The sequence below is a fragment of the Borostomias antarcticus genome (genome assembly GCF_949987555.1).
Source record: "Borostomias antarcticus genome assembly, chromosome: 13".
NCBI classification, from domain to species: Eukaryota; Metazoa; Chordata; class Actinopteri; order Stomiiformes; family Stomiidae; genus Borostomias; species Borostomias antarcticus.
Window position 1 is genome coordinate 14,857,274 of NC_140246.1, and position 19,347 is coordinate 14,876,620.

General features: G+C 50.2%; 1 protein-coding gene across 1 annotated transcript in view; it reads left to right on the forward strand.

Moving 5' to 3' along the window:
• snd1 (staphylococcal nuclease and tudor domain containing 1) overlaps positions 1-19,347 on the forward strand; it is a 210,323-nt gene that overhangs the window by 125,812 nt on the left and 65,164 nt on the right. Inside the window, exon 17 of the mRNA XM_084448019.1 lies at positions 4,880-5,068. Coding sequence (XP_084304145.1) covers positions 4,880-5,068 — 189 coding nt within the window. The remainder of the gene's footprint in view (positions 1-4,879; positions 5,069-19,347) is intronic.

Below are 19,347 nucleotides of genomic sequence, written 5' to 3' on the forward strand. Positions count from 1 at the left end.
TATGTGTGTGTGTGTGTGTGTGTGTGCGTGTCATTTTTGTCTTTTCACACAGTGCCTCAACAATCCCAGCGTTTATGAGATTACCGGAGCCCATTTGTGTTCCGGCGGGAGCCATCTTGGCCCGGAGGACGACCTCCGCTGGGAACCATCTGGGCTCAGTGCAAAGCCGCCTCCCCCCTCCCCTCCCCCACACAGCACTATTGTGACTCAGTGTTTTCACTTTGGACTGAGAGAAACAAAAAGTCCTTGTCCCTCCCCTCCTCCCCCGCTCCTCTCTCCCAGATCAAGCTTTCCAGCTTCAAGGGTGTCAATTTAGTCCGGTACCTCAAACTGTGACGGAGACGAGAGAGCGAGAGGGAGAGGGAGAGGGAGGGAGGGAGAGGGAGCGAGAGGGAGAGAGCGGCAGGTTCGAAGCGTCTCTAGTAGCGCACACACCCGAGCAGCTGTCGCCTTACCGGGGAGGCGTTTGTTCCGGGGGCCGGGTGGTGGGAGGAGAGCAGCGAGGGGCCCGCCACCGGTAGTCAATGGGCCACATTATCACCTCAGCCAGGGGCCCCCGAGAGGCTGTGTGAACAGCAGACTAGCGGCAGCCAACAGCAGATCCAGGGTCTGTGGTAATTGGGAGTCGGAGCAGGCCGAGGGAGGCAGTATTGCTGTGGGGAGGAGGGGGGGGGGGGGGTTTGGGAGAGGGGGTGGGGGTTTGGGACAGGGTGGGGAGGAGAAGGGGGGGGGGGGTTGCTTCAATCCCAGACCACTCATTTACCTTTTTTGCAAGTAGGTGACGGTGACAAAATAACAATGTCGAGACCCCATCAGGCCGTTGGAGAAGGTGTGTGTGTGTTTTATTATTTTGTGGAAAGTCGTTAACGTGAGCTGTGCTCTAGAGGTTGGCTGAAGTGTGTGTGTGTGTTTTGTCATTAGGCCTGGAGCCGCCCCACCAGACTGTTCTGAATGTACCGTTGTCAGATCGCCGTCCACTGGGCTTGACGATCACAGCTAATTAAGTGGGCTGGGAATGATTGTTCCACATTCATTGTTGGAAGGTGCGTGCGTGCGCTTATAACACACACTTCCATTTTGGCAACCCTTCATCTCTCTTACAAACACGCCTCCTCCTCTGGATGTCTCTGTTTTCCTGCTTCTTTGCCGGGCTTTTAGAGGTGAAGACGTTAGCTCCTTCGTTAAGCAGCCGTGGGAGGGTTTTCCATTCCCCAAGTCATTTACAGCTGAGAGAGAGAGGGAGAGAGAGAGGGAGGGAGGGAGAGGGAGAGAGAGAGAGAGCGGTACACCCGGACAGCCAGAGATCTCCCGGTGCTGCAGATTGAAACGGCGTGCAAACGATTAGGAAAGCATTTTTTGCGAGATTGTAAATAAGTATTAGAGACGGCAATCAGCTGCCTACGAGTGGGGGGGGTTAACACACGGCACCAATGCAGTTGGTGTGAACGCTGCTCGCTTTGATGGGCTTTGTGTGTGATCTAGCCTCATACAACCATGATCAAGGTCCTTAAAGCCTGTATAGCTGTCTCCTTATCCTGGTCCCATCTGTGGATTTGAGTGTCCTTGTAGAATGCCAGTGTAGTAGCTGGCATAGTGGGGCTGCTTTGGCCCATGTTGAATGAATGTATCACTGTGGAAGGGACTTACGGCCTGGATTAAACTGATGCTTATTCGCCGAAAAAGAACATATGTTTTCTCTCCGTTTGCGCCAAGCAATTACACTACCCTGGAATACCGAGGCCTCGGAGCCCTGTCTGGCTGCCCGTGTAATCGCAGGTTATTTTCGCGGTTCAAATACATACAGTACCCATGCAGATACCCGTAAGTGTATTCCAGGCCCCTGTAGTTTGGTTGGTTGGTTGGTTGGTTAGTTCATCGTTAAAGAAAGTGCTCCAGGAACATGGTCTGAGGTTCTACTGTACTCTCTTCATACTCATCAGGGAACATGGTATGAGGTTCTACTGTACTCTCTTCATACTCATCAGGGGACATGGTATGAGGTTCTACTGTGCTTTCTTCATACTCATCAGGGAACATGGTCTGAGGTTCTACTGTACTCTCTTCATACTCATCAGGGAACATGGTCTGAGGTTCTACTGTACTCTCTTCATACTCATCAGGGAACACTGTCTGAGGTTCTACTGTACTCTTCATACTCATCAGGGAACATGGTCTGAGGTTCTACTGTACTCTTCATACTCATCAGGGAACATGATCTGATGTTCTACTGTACTCTCTTCATACTCATCAGGGAACATGGTCTGAGGTTCTACTGTACTCTCTTCATACTCATCAGGGAACACTGTCTGAGGTTCTACTGTACTCTCTTCATACTCATCAGGGAACATGGTCTGAGGTTCTACTGTACTCTCTTCATACTCATCAGGGAACACTGTCTGAGGTTCTACTGTACTCTCTTCATACTCATCAGGGAACATGGTCTGAGGTTCTACTGTACTCTCTTCATGCTCATCAGGGAACATGGTCTGAGGTTCTACTGTACTCTCTTCATACTCATCAGGGAACATGGTCTGAGGTTCTACTGTACTCTCTTCATACTCATCAGGGAACATGGTCTGAGGTTCTACTGTACTCTCTTCATACTCATCAGGGAACACTGTCTGAGGTTCTACTGTACTCTCTTCATGCTCATCAGGGAACACTGTCTGAGGTTCTACTGTACTCTTCATACCCTTAGGGAACATGGTCTGAGGTTCTACTGTACTCTCTTCATACTCATCAGGGAACATGGTCTGAGGTTCTACTGTACTCTCTTCATACTCATCAGGGAACATGGTATGAGGTTCTACTGTGCTTTCTTCATACTCATCAGGGAACATGGTCTGAGGTTCTACTGTACTGTTGTCAAACTCATCAGCCAGCTAAAACTGCTCATGCTCGTCACTCGAACCTCTGACTCACAAATTAGCCAAAGTCCAACTGGGGCTTGCTGCTGGCTATTGTTAAGACCAGTCTCTCTACCGTATTCCTGGGAGCTACAGTATGTGGAGTTCGTTAGGCTGTGTGTCGTTTGCTCCCTCCCTCCCCCACACCTCCCCTACTTGACATTTGGGTGCTTGGAGGTCCAGCATGACACTAATAGCATGGTTATGTAACTGCCATGGCACTTAGACAAAGAGAAGGGCGAGATTGATGGAGAGAGAGTGAAAGGATGTAGGAGGAGGAGGAGGAGGGATAGATGAAGGCAGATGAGACGGAGAGAGAGATCTTGGCTCTCCTCACTTGTTGGGGCCCTGGCTGAAGCAGCGGCGTCGGTAGCGCTCGCCACCATCTTGAATCGGGAGGCGCGCGGCTCACAGACGCACCTGGACCGCGTGCAGCCCGGCGGGGAACAGACCTAGCTGTGTGTAGCAGCACCGCGGATGACTAAGCAGACAGTGCAGAGCTGTCTACATGGCGCCCGGGCTCACACTTGCTCTAGTTCACAGCCTCATCAACACAAACTACCCACCAATGAATTATGGACGCTGTGGGAATCCTTCATGAGATTTCAGAGACCCCCAACAACCACCCAGCCACAAACACACACACACACGTGCGCACGCACCCCCTCCCCATCCTGTCAAACCCGGAGGAAAAAGAAATGTGTGTTTGTCGTAGGCTTTCATTGGGTTTAATCAAACGGCAGATTATGCTCTCATTAAAAAAGCTTTTTACTTCAGCAGGAAACCAGGCAGAGCGGCCCTGCAGAGTAATTCCCATCAGATTTCCCAGGGGGCCATGGGGCTAAGCAGCCAGTGTCTTAATCGCTTGACTTCTCAAGTATCTTTCCCCTCCACCTGCCCTCGCGCTCCTCCCAGGAAAATAAAACCAGCGTATTGATTTGCACTCGTCTCCCCATTTATGAAGCCGAAACATAATGAATAGATAATTAGTCTGAACAAGCAGATCTGTAAAGGTAATGTTGTTAAATACTAGCTCTTTGTCAGCAGGTTGAGGCTTTCAGGTTTTACCGCGACCCAAGAGGAATGCAATTTGGCCCTGCTAATTGCATATTATTTGAAAAGTTTGTGGAAAAGCAGTATGGCGATATTGGAAATGTTAAATAAGTCTAACTGGACACTAAATTAAAACTAATTTAGAAACCGTTTTGGGTGCTTGCACTGGTCGGAAATTGTAAGTTGATACATCAGCAAATAAGTTGTAGATCTGTTAAAACTGATTAGGAAGGTAAGCGATCAAGGTAAACCCCATTCTGAAGAAAATCGTAGTGTGGGGCTTCAAATTCGTATAATTGTACGAAGTCGTCTTTTTCTCTCTCTCCATTTTGATCAGACGTCTTTATCAACCACATGCCCGGACGGCGGAATTGTTTTCTGATACAGCATGTTACATACTGTACACTCTGGCATCAAACATAAGTAATGTATGAATTTCTACATCATGTCTTTGCTTCAATCCCGGTCCGTTCATGTTCAGTGGCCCCTCGCGCCAGGGCCTCCGCCACCTCTGAGGCCCAACGCAATCCATCAGCCGCGCACGCGCTCGGACGCGTCCGCGCCGCTTAACCGGCAGAATCGCCCCCCGGCGCGGGTGTAATGGACCGGGGAGAACGGGCGTGCCGGCCGGCGGCTCGGATCAGGAGGCCGGCGCCGGGGACCGGACCCCCGGTGGCGGCAGGCGCGCGCCATAACCGCCGATCGATGACGAGCTCAGGGGGCTCCGATGATCCGTCTATTGAAGGAGAGAGAGAGAGAGAGAACCCCCTCCCTTCCTCCTTGCGCTAATGGAATCTCAAACCTAATCCTCGATGCAGTACATTAACTGTCTCATTTCTTTCTCTCCCTCCTACCTCCCTCGTCTCTCTCTCTCTCTCTCTCTCTCTCTCTCTCTCTCTCCCTCCCTCTCTCCGGCCCAGGTGGAAGTGGAGGTGGAGAGCATGGACAAGGCAGGCAACTTCATCGGCTGGCTGCACATCGAGGGGGTGAACCTGTCCGTGGCGCTGGTGGAGAACGCCCTGTCCAAGGTCCACTTCACGGCCGAGCGCAGCTCCTACTACAAGACCCTGGTCTCGGGAGAGGAGGCCTCCCGGCTGAGGAAAGAGAAGGTGAGCGCGGGGTGGGGGGTGGTTGGGGGAAGGGGCGTGGTCGCTGAGGGAAGCGCTGGCGCCATGCGCAGCGGACGGCCGGGCGGAGCCAGCTGTAGCTCCGGCTCCGTGTGAAGAGAGCAGGGCCTCGGCGGGCTGACCACCCGCTAGGAGAGAGCAGAGGGGTCTCGGGTTTCACCTGGGAGCGTGGGTGTTGATGGCTAGCGTTGCAGACACACACACACACATACACACACACTTTAAGTGGTCGAACACTCCCTAATTTAAGAGTTACATGTTGGAAGTGCACACAACACTACCTATTAGCATCACCCAGAAACTGATCGCTACTGTGCCCCTCTATCCGTTCAAGAGGTTGTCAAGGGCAGGGAATAACGTTTTTTGCAAGCTATGTGCCTGGATAATGCACAGTGGTTGGCTAACTGCTGTGATTGCTAGTGCTGCATTATCATATCATAGTTAGGCTAGGTTAGCAGTGCTCACTAGGATAATAATAATTATTATCATAATAATAATAATAACTTTAAGGATAACAGATTAGAGGCTGACTGGCTGTACATACATACATACATACATACATACATACATACATACATACATACATACATACATACATACATACATACATGCATACATACACAACACAATCTAATAAGGAACACAGAATAGTTCTGTCAAACAAACGGCAAGAAAAAATAAACAGCCTAACTATGATTTATATTATTATACAATGGGAAGTTCCGACCTCGCAATCTGATTGGTTAAGAGCCTGGCAAAGCCTCTTTATCGTTGTAGGTGAAGAGTTCACAAAAATTGATATTAAGGCCCTGAAATAGTAGGTATTTATCCCATACAGTAAATGTTTCCCGATGATGTAACCATTGTATAAAAGCAATAACTCCCTTGAGGGTTGTGGTATGTGGTCAATATACCACGGGTTGTGCCGGTCAACGGCACTATGACCGCAGCACAACCTGTGGTACATTGACCATATACCACACCCTCTCATGAGTTATTGCTTCATTACTATATATATTATAGGATGTCCTCATAATACCGCTTTCTGTAGAAGGAACAGTATGTCTGCTGAGGACTGCCCTCGGTATACTGCAGGTGCCCAAATCACCATGTTCTTATACACAAATTCAGCCTCAAATGCACCACAACATGGTCCTGCCAGCAACTCCGCAGACCCCGAGCTGTTGTGTAGACGGGAGTGCAAAGCGCACCATTTGCCTGGCGGACGGCCTCCGCAGTACAGCGTGTTCTCACCGAGGAGCTCGCCCCCCCCCCACCCCCCTCCAGCGGGGCGTTTGATGTATGGAGGCCTCTCTCTGTGATCCCCATCTCTCTCTTCCATTTTCATGATGGCTCTTCCGCCCGCCCAGCCAGACGAATGCAGTGCCGAGCAGCTGCCGAGGTCTCATTCTCTCTCCCTCTGTACTTTGTTTCTCTCTCTCTCTCTCTCTCTCTCTCCCCCTCCCTCCCTCTCCCTTGCACTTTAGGTGCAGCAGTCGCCACTCTCATATCAGTATGATCTACTGCCAAAGCCAAACAGGGAGTGTGTTCTCTGTTCTTCCTCTGAATCCATCACTATAAAGCTAGATCGCCGTCTCTCTCTCTCCCTCTCTTTCTCTGTCTCGCTCTCTCCCTCCCTCTCTGTCTCTCTCTTGCTCTCTCCCTCCCTCCCTCCCTCCCTCCCTCCCTCTCTCCCTCCCTCCCTCCCTCCCTCTCTCTCTATCTCTCTTCCTCAGGGTTCCCACGGATCCTTAAAGTCTTAAAAGGCATAGTTGAATTCAACGTCACATTGAATTCATTCATCTTAAAATAAGGCTTTAATTGGTATTAAAATGTCTGCTTTCAAAAGTCTTAAAAATGCTAAGAAATGGGAAGTAGGAGTTGGATGACTATTTCAATTCAAAATCGAATGAGCTTTCGACTTCAAACTTCGAAATCAAAAGCAGGTTTGCGATTCTCCCAGTACTTTTTTTCTCCCCGCCCCCACACGCCAGCTTAATCATGCCATGGGTAAAAAATAAACAAAGGACAGAGTAGGCCTAACCAGGGCTCTAAAATAACATTTTTCACTAGGAGCACATGTGCTCCTAAATGAGGAGCACAGAAAGAAATGTATGAGCACAACGACAATTTTGAAATAACACATTTGTATTAGCAACACACACATTAGGCCTACTGCCAACAACAATAAACAATAATAAACTGCTCACCATAGGAGCTCTCATCCTCTCCTACATCATGTGTGGTAAGGGGAAAGACACACACATAACACGTTCACTCACACATACACACAGGGCCACCATTGGGCCTACTGCCCTGCTATTAGACACAGAGAATGTCTTTAGTCCACATGCTTTTGAAGTTAGGTTGCCAGGCACGCTTAGCTGAGTTCATCCAGTGGTCTACGGCAGGACCTGAATCATAGTCCTCGATACTTGGCCCCTCCAGGCTGATCCTCATGAGATCTTCGGTGGTGGAGACCCCAAGGCTGCTGCTTTTGGAGTTCTTTATGCGGTTGTGCGCGGAGAAGCCTCTCTCGCACTGGGCAGCTGAAATGGGCAGCACCTGCATCAGCTGCACCAACTCCAGTATGTTCTAGGGGGATCAATATAGACCTTACTTATCTAAACCACCAATAATAGGAGGACAGCATGCAAACGTACTGTTGGCCTACCTTGTAATCCTGCCTGTCTTGTCAGAGGCGCCAATGACGCATTTTTTTCAAAGATGGCCCTGTCCTATAGGGCTTCACTTTAGATTTTGAATCCTGGGGGCCTGATCTAGATCATCTAGAACATCTACAGCCAAATGGGTGTTCAATAGAATAGGTAGGCTACAGTTAGCTGGCTAGCTTAATACTTAATAAATTAGCTAGCTAAAAAAAAAACTAGCTAGCTAGCCAGTAAAGCAGCTAGCTACTATTGAACGCCCTGTTTGGTTGTAGTCTATAGACTATGCTCTAGCTCACAAGCTAAAATTAAATTAAGCTTTGTTCAGTTTCAGTCCCAGCAACTAGGCTAGTAGCTAGGTATAGTGTGCTTGTTAGTTAGCCGTGTTTTAGATAATTTGGTAGCTGCATGATATGCTGATATGGTATAATTCAAAAGGTTTAGTACTAGCTAATGTTAGCTAGCCTAGCCAATGTTAGAGTTGGCTAATCCTAAGGCCAGAGATTGCTTGTGAAGATGAAGGTAAAGTAAGTTTGTTGGAAGATAACCTTGCGTCATCCATTCACTATCAGATCGAGCCCCCTGGTCCAAAACTGTCATCCGGTACTTCATCAGGTTGCATCCGGTTTTGTTTGTGCCCCGGATGCTCAGAGCAGGCTGTCTGCTAGCTAGCGAAGTTGAGGGAGTGCAAATTAAACAAAAATTGGCTGTTCAACCAAGCGTGTTTCTGCTTTAGCTTTGTGCTAACAGCTGAGCATTAGCTATGATGTTAGAGATCCCAAACATGCTCACTTCCTGACTCATAAACAGCCTGTTTTTTTTTCTCTTCCCTCTGGAATATGTAGGGGTGGGACGTCTGCCCACCTCCCTTGTTCTCTGTAAAGCGCATTGTGTTGCCTCTGTGTATGAAATGCTCTATACAAATAAAGCTTTGATTGATTGATTGTCATATCCCTTGACAATGGAGTGTGCTGCAAATCTGGATGAATAACAAACAGCCAATCATTTAACAGACAGACAGACCCCAAGCATGCACACTGCTGGCTCAGAAACAGCCCGTCATATTCCTTGATAATAATATCATTATCCCTAAACCCCTAATAGTCTTTTCTCCGATTTTGGTTATTGCGAAGTTGGTCTTAAATTTCATTTTTAGTGGCATTAAAAAGTCTTAAGTATTAAATCAAACTTGCCTTAAGCTTTAGGAACCCTGCTTCCTCTTCCTCCTGTCTTAATTTCTTTGTCTCCCTCCCTCTATCTCTCTCTCTCTTCCTCCTCTCTTTCCTCTCTTATTTTCTTTCTCTCTCTTCCTACCTCCTCTGTCTCTATCTCTGTGAAATGGCACAATGAAGAACATCTGAAGAGCGTTGTCCCGTTGAGCCCGGGTCTAGCTTACTAAATCCATCACGTCAGTCGTATCACGTCAGGACATCGAAGACACGCGCCGAGCTCCCCTCTCCCCTAATCGGACTGCATCCAGGTGCATCGACCTCTCTCCCACGCCGCCCGTTTGAGTGTCCCCCAAATCGACTTCCTGTTGCGGCCCTGACCCCGGCCAGCGCAACGCCATTCACTCTCCGTTCCTTTCCCCTGCGTCGGCCATCCTGGTTCCCTGAGAGGGCCGACGCCTATAGCGTTCGTCTTTGAAGTCAAGGTATTGAGCAGGAGAGACGGCAGTGCCTTTGTGCGTGTGCGTGCGTGCGTGTTTGTGTTTGTGTGTGATGTGAAGGCTTACTTACTTACTTGTTGTGAAGGCTGGGTACCGGGTGCATCCTGAGGCAAGATGACTCGTGGATATAATTAACCCTTCGGGACCTGACGTGGAATAGCTGACAGCTCTGCTTGTTTGGTGTTTTCTTTGAAATTGCTGTCCGGGCGTCCGCCTCTTTTATGGCCCCCTTGGCTGTGGATACGACGGAGATTGCCGCTGCTGTGTCAGTCCTTCCTTCAAGAAGGGGTTGTTGTAATGAAGTGGACTCAGAGGGTATACACACACACACACACACACACGCGTTGCCCTCATTAAAGTTCTCCCTGGTGGGGAAGTCGGGGACAGGTGTGTTCTGGGTAGGAGGGCTGAGAGCTCCAGCTTGCTGCTCTTGCTCCTTCGAAACTGCTCAGCTCGAGCGGCGTCTGCGGACCGGAGTTTTGGCTGACGGGAGCGTGGGCCGGAAGCCATTACGGTCTAAATGGCAGCTTTTGCGCGTTTTCTTCGGGGGTCCTCATCACACTCAGCGCGTTAGTCGATCTCGTACACTAGCATCTCTTCAAAGGACGTCTGAAACCGCAGCGCAAGACTATTCCGCGCTCCCGTTCTTGTGGGAAGTAGCCGGGCCACTTGCTCACTCTTGCCCGTCGCAATTATGGCACGCTCTCGAGAGGGGCATCACACGCTCCGTTTGAGAGGAGCGGACGCACGCGCGGACGCCGGGCTGTACCTCACACGGCATTTCCACGGAAACCCGCACACGGTTTACCCAGTGGCTTGAGGCTGGGGAGAACGGTGTTGTTGTTCTAACAGAGTGATTGTCGTTTACTCTGACGCAGGCCTTTTTAAAAAAAATGTTATTGCATAGTGAACCGTCCAGAGAGAGAAGGGATTCTTGCTTACAAGGCGTCTCTTGTAACGCAACTGGCTTTACTCTGGAATAAGTACCACTGCAATCTGTGTATGCAACACACTCCTATTATTCACACACCGAGAGAAACAATTCTGCTCGCAGTGGATTAGAGGTTTAGTTTGGGCTTAATATTATCCTTTTGATCTCCCAAAGACAGAACACGAAAAGTTGATTGGGGCTGGCGCGGAGTTGCACCTCAAAGGACCCTCATGAAAGTCCTGAACACGCAACCTCTCTTATTTTGGTTGCCATGCAACATGGGATTTGAAGTCTACCTTTTAGTTGTGTTTGCCGTGCAGTTTTGAAAAGGAACGTCAGCCATACTCCCAGCCTATGAGGACTAATACAGACCGGAGAGCGCTGGCGCGCCGCTAACCGGAGCGGTCTAATTATGAAGACGTAAATCAAGCATCGGCCCTCCTTGATATTAACCAGAGAGTGCTTCCTGTTGAGCTAGGGGATTTTAGTGGTGTAATTACCAGGCCTTGAAGGAGATTAGCTCACTGATGGGCCTGGGAGAGAGGAAGGAGGGGTGTGAGGGGGGGGTGAGAGGGGTAGGCGACGGGAGAGACCGGCCAGGGCGACCCCCGCGGGAGATCTCTCCTCGCACCGCTCGGCCCCCCTTCAAGGCTCTGCAGACGCCAGCCGACCTCCTGTAGGTTCTCACATCTCCCATCGCCTCGCCTCTCTGTCCCGTCTTCCCTCCCTCGCTCACTCGCTCCACCGCCTCCCTCTCTCTCTCTCTCTCTCTCTCTCCCTCCCTCACTCTCACTTCTCTAATCAGTGGTGAATCCTCCTTACTAACCAGATGAACGTCTCACGTCTCACACGCCCTCCAAGTCAACGCCCCCCTTGTTATCGCGAGGCTTTTGCTCGGATGTCGTCGGGGAGTGACTTAGGCGCCGCACGTCACCCGCGACCTTTCAAGAACGCCGCAGTCTCCCGTAAACGTGTGCCGCCCCCCCCCCGCTGTCTCGACCGGTCTCGCGCCCGTCACTCAACGCTCTTGTCAGAGCACTTAAAGTACCGCGTGGCTTGACATTGAACTCTGAACGTGTCCTTGAAGAACACTGATTTAATAATAATAATAATAACATAATCCTGTTTCGGTGCCTTTTTTTTTGGGAAGGTTCCAAGGAAATGGAGTTGACAGGTACCACTGAGGGGGGGTGAGGGGGGAGGGCGGGGCTGCGGTGTGAAGGGAACCAGCTTGAACAAATAAGCCTCATGATTGGATGACAAGCTTTTTAAGCAGGTCCGATTTCTGGGAGTCGCCCCCCCCCCACCCCCATCCCCGCTGACTCAAACGGAGGGTCAAGAGGATTGCCTCGCAAAACCGGGACAAATCTTGATGTGCAGATCGAAACCCCTACCCCCTGCCCCCCCCCCCCTCATTCTCAGTCTCTCTGTTGTCATTGAAGTATTTTTAGAAGCGTTCGCTATGATAAAAAAAAATAAAAAGGTCTGTTGTTTAGCAGATCTCCCCATTGGCCCATCTGCACAGCCTTCGCCACAGTCAGCATATTACACACCTGGCTACACAAGAACAAGCTGAGAGGAATCAAGATAATTGGGGTTTTAGTGAAACTAATAGGCCTGTGTTTTCTCCCTGTGCACAGGCTGGGGTAGGGGGCGGGGGGGCTACCGCCAGTGGCCTGCCTTCAATCCCGGGATTAGCCGCCAACATCTTTGCACGTCTCCGTCTCGCTCTCTGAGGTGCGACTACAGGACAACTCAACACCTCTCGCCTCATTCCAGCGCTCGGCGTCGCCTTGTTCAGCAACCGCTCATGTTGAATCAGCTAGGACTGAACAAGGAAGTAATCAAGATAACATTGAGATTTTTTCTTCCTTTTTTGACAATGCCCGTTGATTTAAAGCTGTTCTAAATAGACTGACACACTTGCATACCAGCAACCTTGTTGTGATTCGATGGAACATGGAGACAGTGCTCTGTTATTACCTTGCTGAATGCTGCCTCAAGGCCCTCCAGTCATTTAAATGCGTTCAATCTGTTATCGCTTTCTCCCTTTCTCTACCTCAGAGAGTAGAGCTATTGCAATCACCATGGCAATGTGCTTAAATGAGCATGGATTCTAATTGTTATTATTATTATTATTATTATTATCATCATTAAACCATCTCATCTGGGATCCTTTTGAAATGAAATCACAGGACTGGAAAGCCGTTTTTCAGATGTGCTAGGTCCAAAACGAGCCCTATCGGTCCTACGATCGGTCCCACTATCTGTCCCACTATCTGTCCCACTATCTGTCCCACTATCGGTCTCACTATCGGTCCCACTATCGGTCCCACTATCGGTCCCACTATCGGTCCCACTATCGGTCCCACTATCGGTCCCACTATCGGTCTCACTATCGGTCTCACTATCGGTCCCACTATCGGTCCCACTATCGGTCCCACTATCGGTCCCACTATCGGTCCCACTATCGGTCCCACTATCGGTCCCACTATCGGTCCCACTATCGGTCCCACTATCAGTCCCACTATCTGTCCCACTATCTGTCCCACTATCTGTCCCACTATCGGTCCCACTATCGGTCCCACTATCGGTCCCACTATCGGTCCCACTATTGGTCCCACTGGTGATCGATTGCCCTTTTTTAAGGTCAGTCCCCCTGGGTGCAGAGGCCTCAGCGTTGTGCAGGACCGAGCCTTGGCGGAGTACATTACCATTCCAGTCATCTCCCTCCACGTTTTTTTCTTCTCATTCCTGTCATTGTTGCCTTCTAATTTAACAAATGGGGGCCAGAGGGTGTCAAGACAGGAACAGCGTCTCTGGCGAGTCAGAGAAAGAGATATCCAATTAAGAGTCCCCGGGAACAGGCTCTCTCAGATACCCACCTGTCTGACACGTTGAGAGACAACAGCAGCCGGGGGCCCGGGCCAGCCGGCGCCCGCAGACAGACGTGGTTGAAATGCCGAGGTCGCTGCTGATTGGGGTTCTCGGGAGGCTGCAGGAGCCAGGTTGTGTTCTCTCCGCGGGGTGCTCCGTTCATTCCCCCCGGCTGGTCTCGGCACTCCAACCTGCTTCTAATGCGTCTGCTCCAAGAGAAGAAGCTGTGTAGGATTTTTATCGACGTGATGTATCCCCGCACTTAAATCAGCACTCAAAGCAAAGATCGCCACCATCTGTATCGGCGCAGTATATGAGCTTCTACCCCTCACCCTGGGTCCATTAATTTTTAAAGGGGACTTATTATGAAAAGCTCACTGTCGGTGCTTACACGCATACCTGTGGGTCTCTGATGGGCCTACTAACACCAACTTTGACATCTAAAAAAAATGAGTTAAATAGCCATTCAGAAACGTCCTGCTGTATTGACATTGTTAGACACAGAAACGGCGCGCCCAGAACAGGACTGAAGCAGAGGAGATTAGCTCACTGATGGGCCTGGGACAGAGGAAGGAGGGGTGTGAGGGGGGGGGAGAGGGGTAGGCGACGGGAGAGACCGGTCAGGGCGACCCCCGCGGGAGATCTCTCCTCGCACCGCTCGGCCCCCCTTCAAGGCTCTGCAGATGCCAGCCGACCTCCTGTAGGTTCTCCCATCTCCCATCGCCTCGCCTCTCTGTCCCGTCTTCCCTCCTTCCCTCCCTCGCTCTCTCCACCGCCTCCCTCTCTCTCTCTCTCTCTCCCTCCCTCCCTCTCACTTCCCTAATCAGTGGTGAATCCTCCTTACTAACCAGATGAACGTCTCACACGCCCTCCAAGTCAACGCCCCCCTTGTTACCGCGAGGCTTTTGCTCGGATGTCGTCGGGGAGGCATGCTGGATCGCTTAATCCCAGTGGTATTTTTAGCAACGATATTCTAAGACATGTTTTGGGGACCCCAGAGACCTACGGTACATTCACTTGTTTGAAAGGAGCTTAATAGGGGACCTTTAAGATGTTGCTTGCATGTTTCAAACTAGCTCCATTTTTGAATCCAACTCACATCTGTGAAGAGCATGATGTGATGATGGAGCAGTCTCACTCTGAATGGTGTAAAACATCTTCTGCCTCCTCCGTTCCTTTATCTCCGGGCCTCTCAGGCGATGTTTGCTTTGCACCGGATGTTTCTTGGAACGGCTTCAACATAATCTGTCATACTGCCGTGAACTTTGAATAAACAAGGGAAAGCTCTTTGCCGTAGCTCCAACTCTGGCAAAGCGCTCCTCATCTTAAATTAATGAGCATGGATGACTGCCATCCCGCTTCCGCTTTTGTTTTTGTGTTTTTCCAAGCAGCGGGGAGGAACGCTGAACTTGAGAATTCATCCTCAGTTTTTTTTTTAATGTTTACATCAGGGCAAGAATTGGAACTTTTTGAATTTTCTCTTTGCGTTTTGAGGCAATTACTCCGAGTCACTCCGAGGCCCCTGCGGTCGATCGACACGGTCACGGCTCTCTTCTCTCCTCGCTCCGCAGTGGCGGAGTGGACTGCCCGCTGACGTCAGGGCAGCAGAGTCGCTGCCCATCTTTCACCGCAGGCTTAAAAACTCACCTCTTCAAGAAGTACTACCAGGATACTCCCCCTTAAGCACCTATTGCATTTATATTTTGTTTGCACTTCATCCTCAGCACTAGATTAGGCTCTTAGTTACTTGTTTTGAAAGGAGATTAACTCGTGAGTCCTGGCGAGGCGTATTACCTGCGATAGATGCAGTTACATCGCTCTGGATGAAAGTCTCTGCTAAAAGGACTGTAATGTGTTATGTTGAGTCTGCAGCAGGAGAAGGAGGTCTTCAGCCAAGATTTCTTTCGAGCAAATCTTGCAGATAATTCCCCCTCGTCATTAGATCCAAACCCCAAATACTGCCAGATGGCAGCAGCCAAGTTTTTTTTTTAGGCACCAAGTCAAAAGTTAGATGAGACTTACTGAAATACTGTGCTGTTTAGGTTTAGATGATGAGTATACCGTAAGCATTTTAAAATGCCACCCAACCCTTATTGTAATTTAATGAAAGGTTTTAAGGGTCAGAGCTTGTCCTGTCAGATTTTATTTTGAGTTGGCTTAGTTTGACAGAGGTTAGTCTCCACACTTTGTTTACACTGTGTCAGCGCTGGAGAAAGGTCTGGCTGGACTCATTACCATTTGTGGAGGGGGGGGGGTGCACTGTATTTCTTTAAGCCAATCACAGTCGTCTTGGGCGGAGCTGTTGGCCGTTTCACGTCGTCTATACAGACTCTCCCATCGCCACCGACTGGCCCAGCCAGGTGAACCAGGGCCACTGATTGGGCAGCAATAAACGAATGACACGGCTTTTCCCCCCAAAACCTGCGTCCGTCGAGGCGGACTAGACGGAGAGTAGCGTAAACACGGCGCTGACGGGGAAGTGTGACTGAGCACGTCGTCTGGCACTCCAGACTTGTCACTTCTCGCAGGCCGCGGCCCACCCTCAGGACGACAACACTCGTTAGAATGATTCATTTAGCAATCCCCGCGTCCCACCGAGAAGGCAGCGGATAAGCGCGCGGCGTACGTGCCCCCACGTCGACTCCCTCCCCCTAGAACGTGCGTCTCCGTCGTCGAAGGCAGGCGTGTGGAGCGCCGTTCCACGGGTTAATGACTACACCTCCGCCCGTCGTTCCGAGACTGTTACATCACGCCCGCCTCGGCCCCGGGGGAGAGATGTAGCGGTCGTCATCTCAGGCGATAGATGGGTCTACCGGGGGACATCCGGGGTCCCGGGGGGGCTCTCCTTGTGTTGGTAGTCCCGTCAGGGCCATGTATCAGTGGAGAGATTCAACCCCGGTGTGTGTGTGTGTGTGTGTTATTTATTCAGGGTAGACAATTGAGAGCAGTCTCTCTTTTTCAATGCCGCCCGATTACAATAAACACGCACATTTCCCATTTTCATTTACATACCGAACAGGGACACGTCGCAACAAAACAACGTAGAATTGCAAAAAGAAGTCACAAGACGCAAGATTAAAAACAAGAGCGCAGTATGAGAAACGTGCGTGGTCGCCATGGAGCACACCTGCTACCAGAACCTTGAGCCTCTCCAGAGAGACAAGCTGGTCCAGCTTTAGGGAGCCCTGCAGTCCATTCCACCTCTCAGATGCATACATACTGAAGGCAGACTTTCCTACGCTGGCGTTACAGCGAGGGAAGGTTCAGCCTTATATGCGGTTGCGACCTAGCGCGGCGTTCGAGAGAGCCATCGCCGTTGTGATGATGCGGAGGGAGGACCGCGTGCCCTTTTATCTCCTTGCCTCCGGATTTACAGGCTTTAGAGTGCGTGCGTGTGTGTGCGTGTGTGTGTGTACACGCATGTTCAGTGTGTGTGTCTGAGTGCCCCTGCCCTGGATATTCCTCTCGCTCAGCACCGCGCGCAGAACCATTCTCCCAGCGCTCAAAGACTTAGCGCTGACGGAGGCCATTTCACAGGGCCAGCGGATTACATAATCTGATCCTCGCTGCACGCACGAACACACACACACACACTCACATCTACTCTTGCACGGATATCTAGAAAGAGGACCAAGCCCGCCACACGCATACACGCACACACACCACACGTGCATGCCACATGCAACCTTATTCCCGCTTACTCAAATGCACACTCATTTGCGCACGCACGCACGAACACACACACACACACACACACACACAGGCCTGTGGGACAGTGGCCGGTCCAGCACTGGTGGCCCTCGGCGGGGAAAGAGGAGGGTGGAGGGAGAGACCGGTGCGCGTGTGTGTGTGCGTGCGTGTGTGTCTCTTCCTCTGCTTGCTTTGGTCTCTGGCTGCAGCTTCAGCTATTCAGCTTCAGCAGTCTGTCAACTATACTCGCAACCCTCGGGGCTCGCACGCTCACACCCACACACACACACACACACACACACACACACACACTCACTCTCTCGTGGCATGGCGGAACCTTTTGTGTTCCCACGTGTGCACGGCCCGCGCCCTGCCGACCCCCGCGCTCAAGCAGGCGTGCGCCGGAGCCACTCATCCCCGCGCACTGGATCTTGGACGTCCAGGAAAAACACGCGCTCCTCCGGAGACGCCAGCTCCGTCTCCGTCTAGCGTAGAGAAGATGCTTGAATATTCAGATTAGGGCTGTATATCATCTTGGATTTCGCGATACGATACGCATCACGATACACAGGTCATGATTCGATACGTATCACGATACAGAGGTCACGATACAATACGATACGTATTGCGATACACATCATTTACTGAAAGATTTTAAGTGTTCAAGACTGAAAACTGAATGGCTCAAATGCACTATATAGATAACTCAAACTCAATGACTGGACAGAGAGCTAGCTAATAAATATTTAACATTTGATATCCATGCTTTTTAAACTGTCAACATTGTAGTATTTATGGTTTTTAAAAATTATTTATATGTATGCTTTTTTAACTTAATATTGTAGAATATGCTTTTTAAACTGGATTTAAAAATTTAAATAAAAATAAAAAAAATAAAATAAAAAAAATTACAGCGCCCGGCTGTATCGATACTCCGGGCTGAAAGATCGATACAGTATCGCGAGACTACGTACCGCGATGCATCGTTGTATCGATACAATCCTACAGCCCTAATTCAGATATTAATGGGCACGGGACCACATGTACGGCTGCTTCAGAGAATACAGCCACGGGGATTTCCGGAAAGGACAACAACAACAACACACACACCGCTCCGCGACAGTATGTGCTGTATGTGCACATAATATATGCGCTATATGCATCTTTTGCACACGTGTGAAGTGTGTGTGTGTGTGTTTGTGTGTGAGAGTGAGAGTGAGAGAGAGTGAGTGTGTGAGTGAGAGTTTGTGTATGAGTTTGTGTGTGAGAGAGTTTGTGTGTGTGTTTGTGCGTGTGTGTGTGTGTGTGAGTGAGAGTGAGTGTGTGTGTGTGAGAGAGTTTGTGTGTTAGTTTGTGTGTGTGTGTGTGTGTGTGTGTGCGTGTGTGTGTCCTTGGCCCATTGCTTGCCCTTCTCCAGTCATCCACGGGATTCTTACGGGCTCTTAGCAGAGGTCCTCGGGGGCAGGTTTGCGGCCGCCCTTGGTCTGCCCGTGCAGAACGAGCTCACCCCCCCGTTCCACGACCCCTTCCCCTCCCGGCGTGCTCTGAGGAATGAGGGTGAGAGGGTGAGTGTGTGGGGGGAGGGGGGAGGGAGAAAAGCGCGTGCAGGACGGGGGGGGGGGCACACTGGCAGGATGTGTAATGAGATATGACATTCTGAATTGCATGACGACTATTTAACACATCCTGGGTAGGCTGGGAGGAAGGAAAAGATGGGGCGTGGGGGGGGGGGCTCTCCTCCTTCCCTCTCCTCTCCTCTCTCCCCTCTCCTCTCTTCTGTCCTCTCCTCCTTTCTCCTCCTCCTTCCCTCTCCTCTCCTCTCTCCCCTCTCCTCTCTTCTGTCCTCTCCTCCTTTCTCCTCCTCCTTCCCTCTCCTCTCCTCTCTCCCCTCTCCTCTCTTCTGTCCTCTCCTCCTTTCTCCTCCTCCTTCCCTCTCCTATCCTCTTCTGTTCTTTCACAGCCTCTCCTCCTCCTTCCCTCTCCTCCTCTCTCCTCCTCCTTCCCTCTCCTCCTCTCTCCTCCTCCTTCCCTCTCCTCCTCTCTCCTCCTCCTTCCCTCTCCTCCTCTGTCCCTACCCGTACCCACTCACCCCATGTTGACGTGAGCAGTAGTGAAGAATGTGTGTGGACTTGGCCTGAAGTTTGTTTGTTTGTGTGTTTGTTTGTTTATTTATTGGGGTGTGTTTTTCTTTGTCTCTCCTAGGATGCCATAGGGAGACATTTTGGATTTGCTTGTAGTTCCTGCATATACTGTGTATGAGCCTGTACTGTACAGTACACACACAAACACACACACAACAATGCACATTTGCAGGTGCATGCACTCTGCACTTTACGCACAAACACTATTACGTCATATTGCAAAAAAAATTATAATTATTTTAGCTATTATTTATATTACTATAAACATAAATTATGTATTAAAT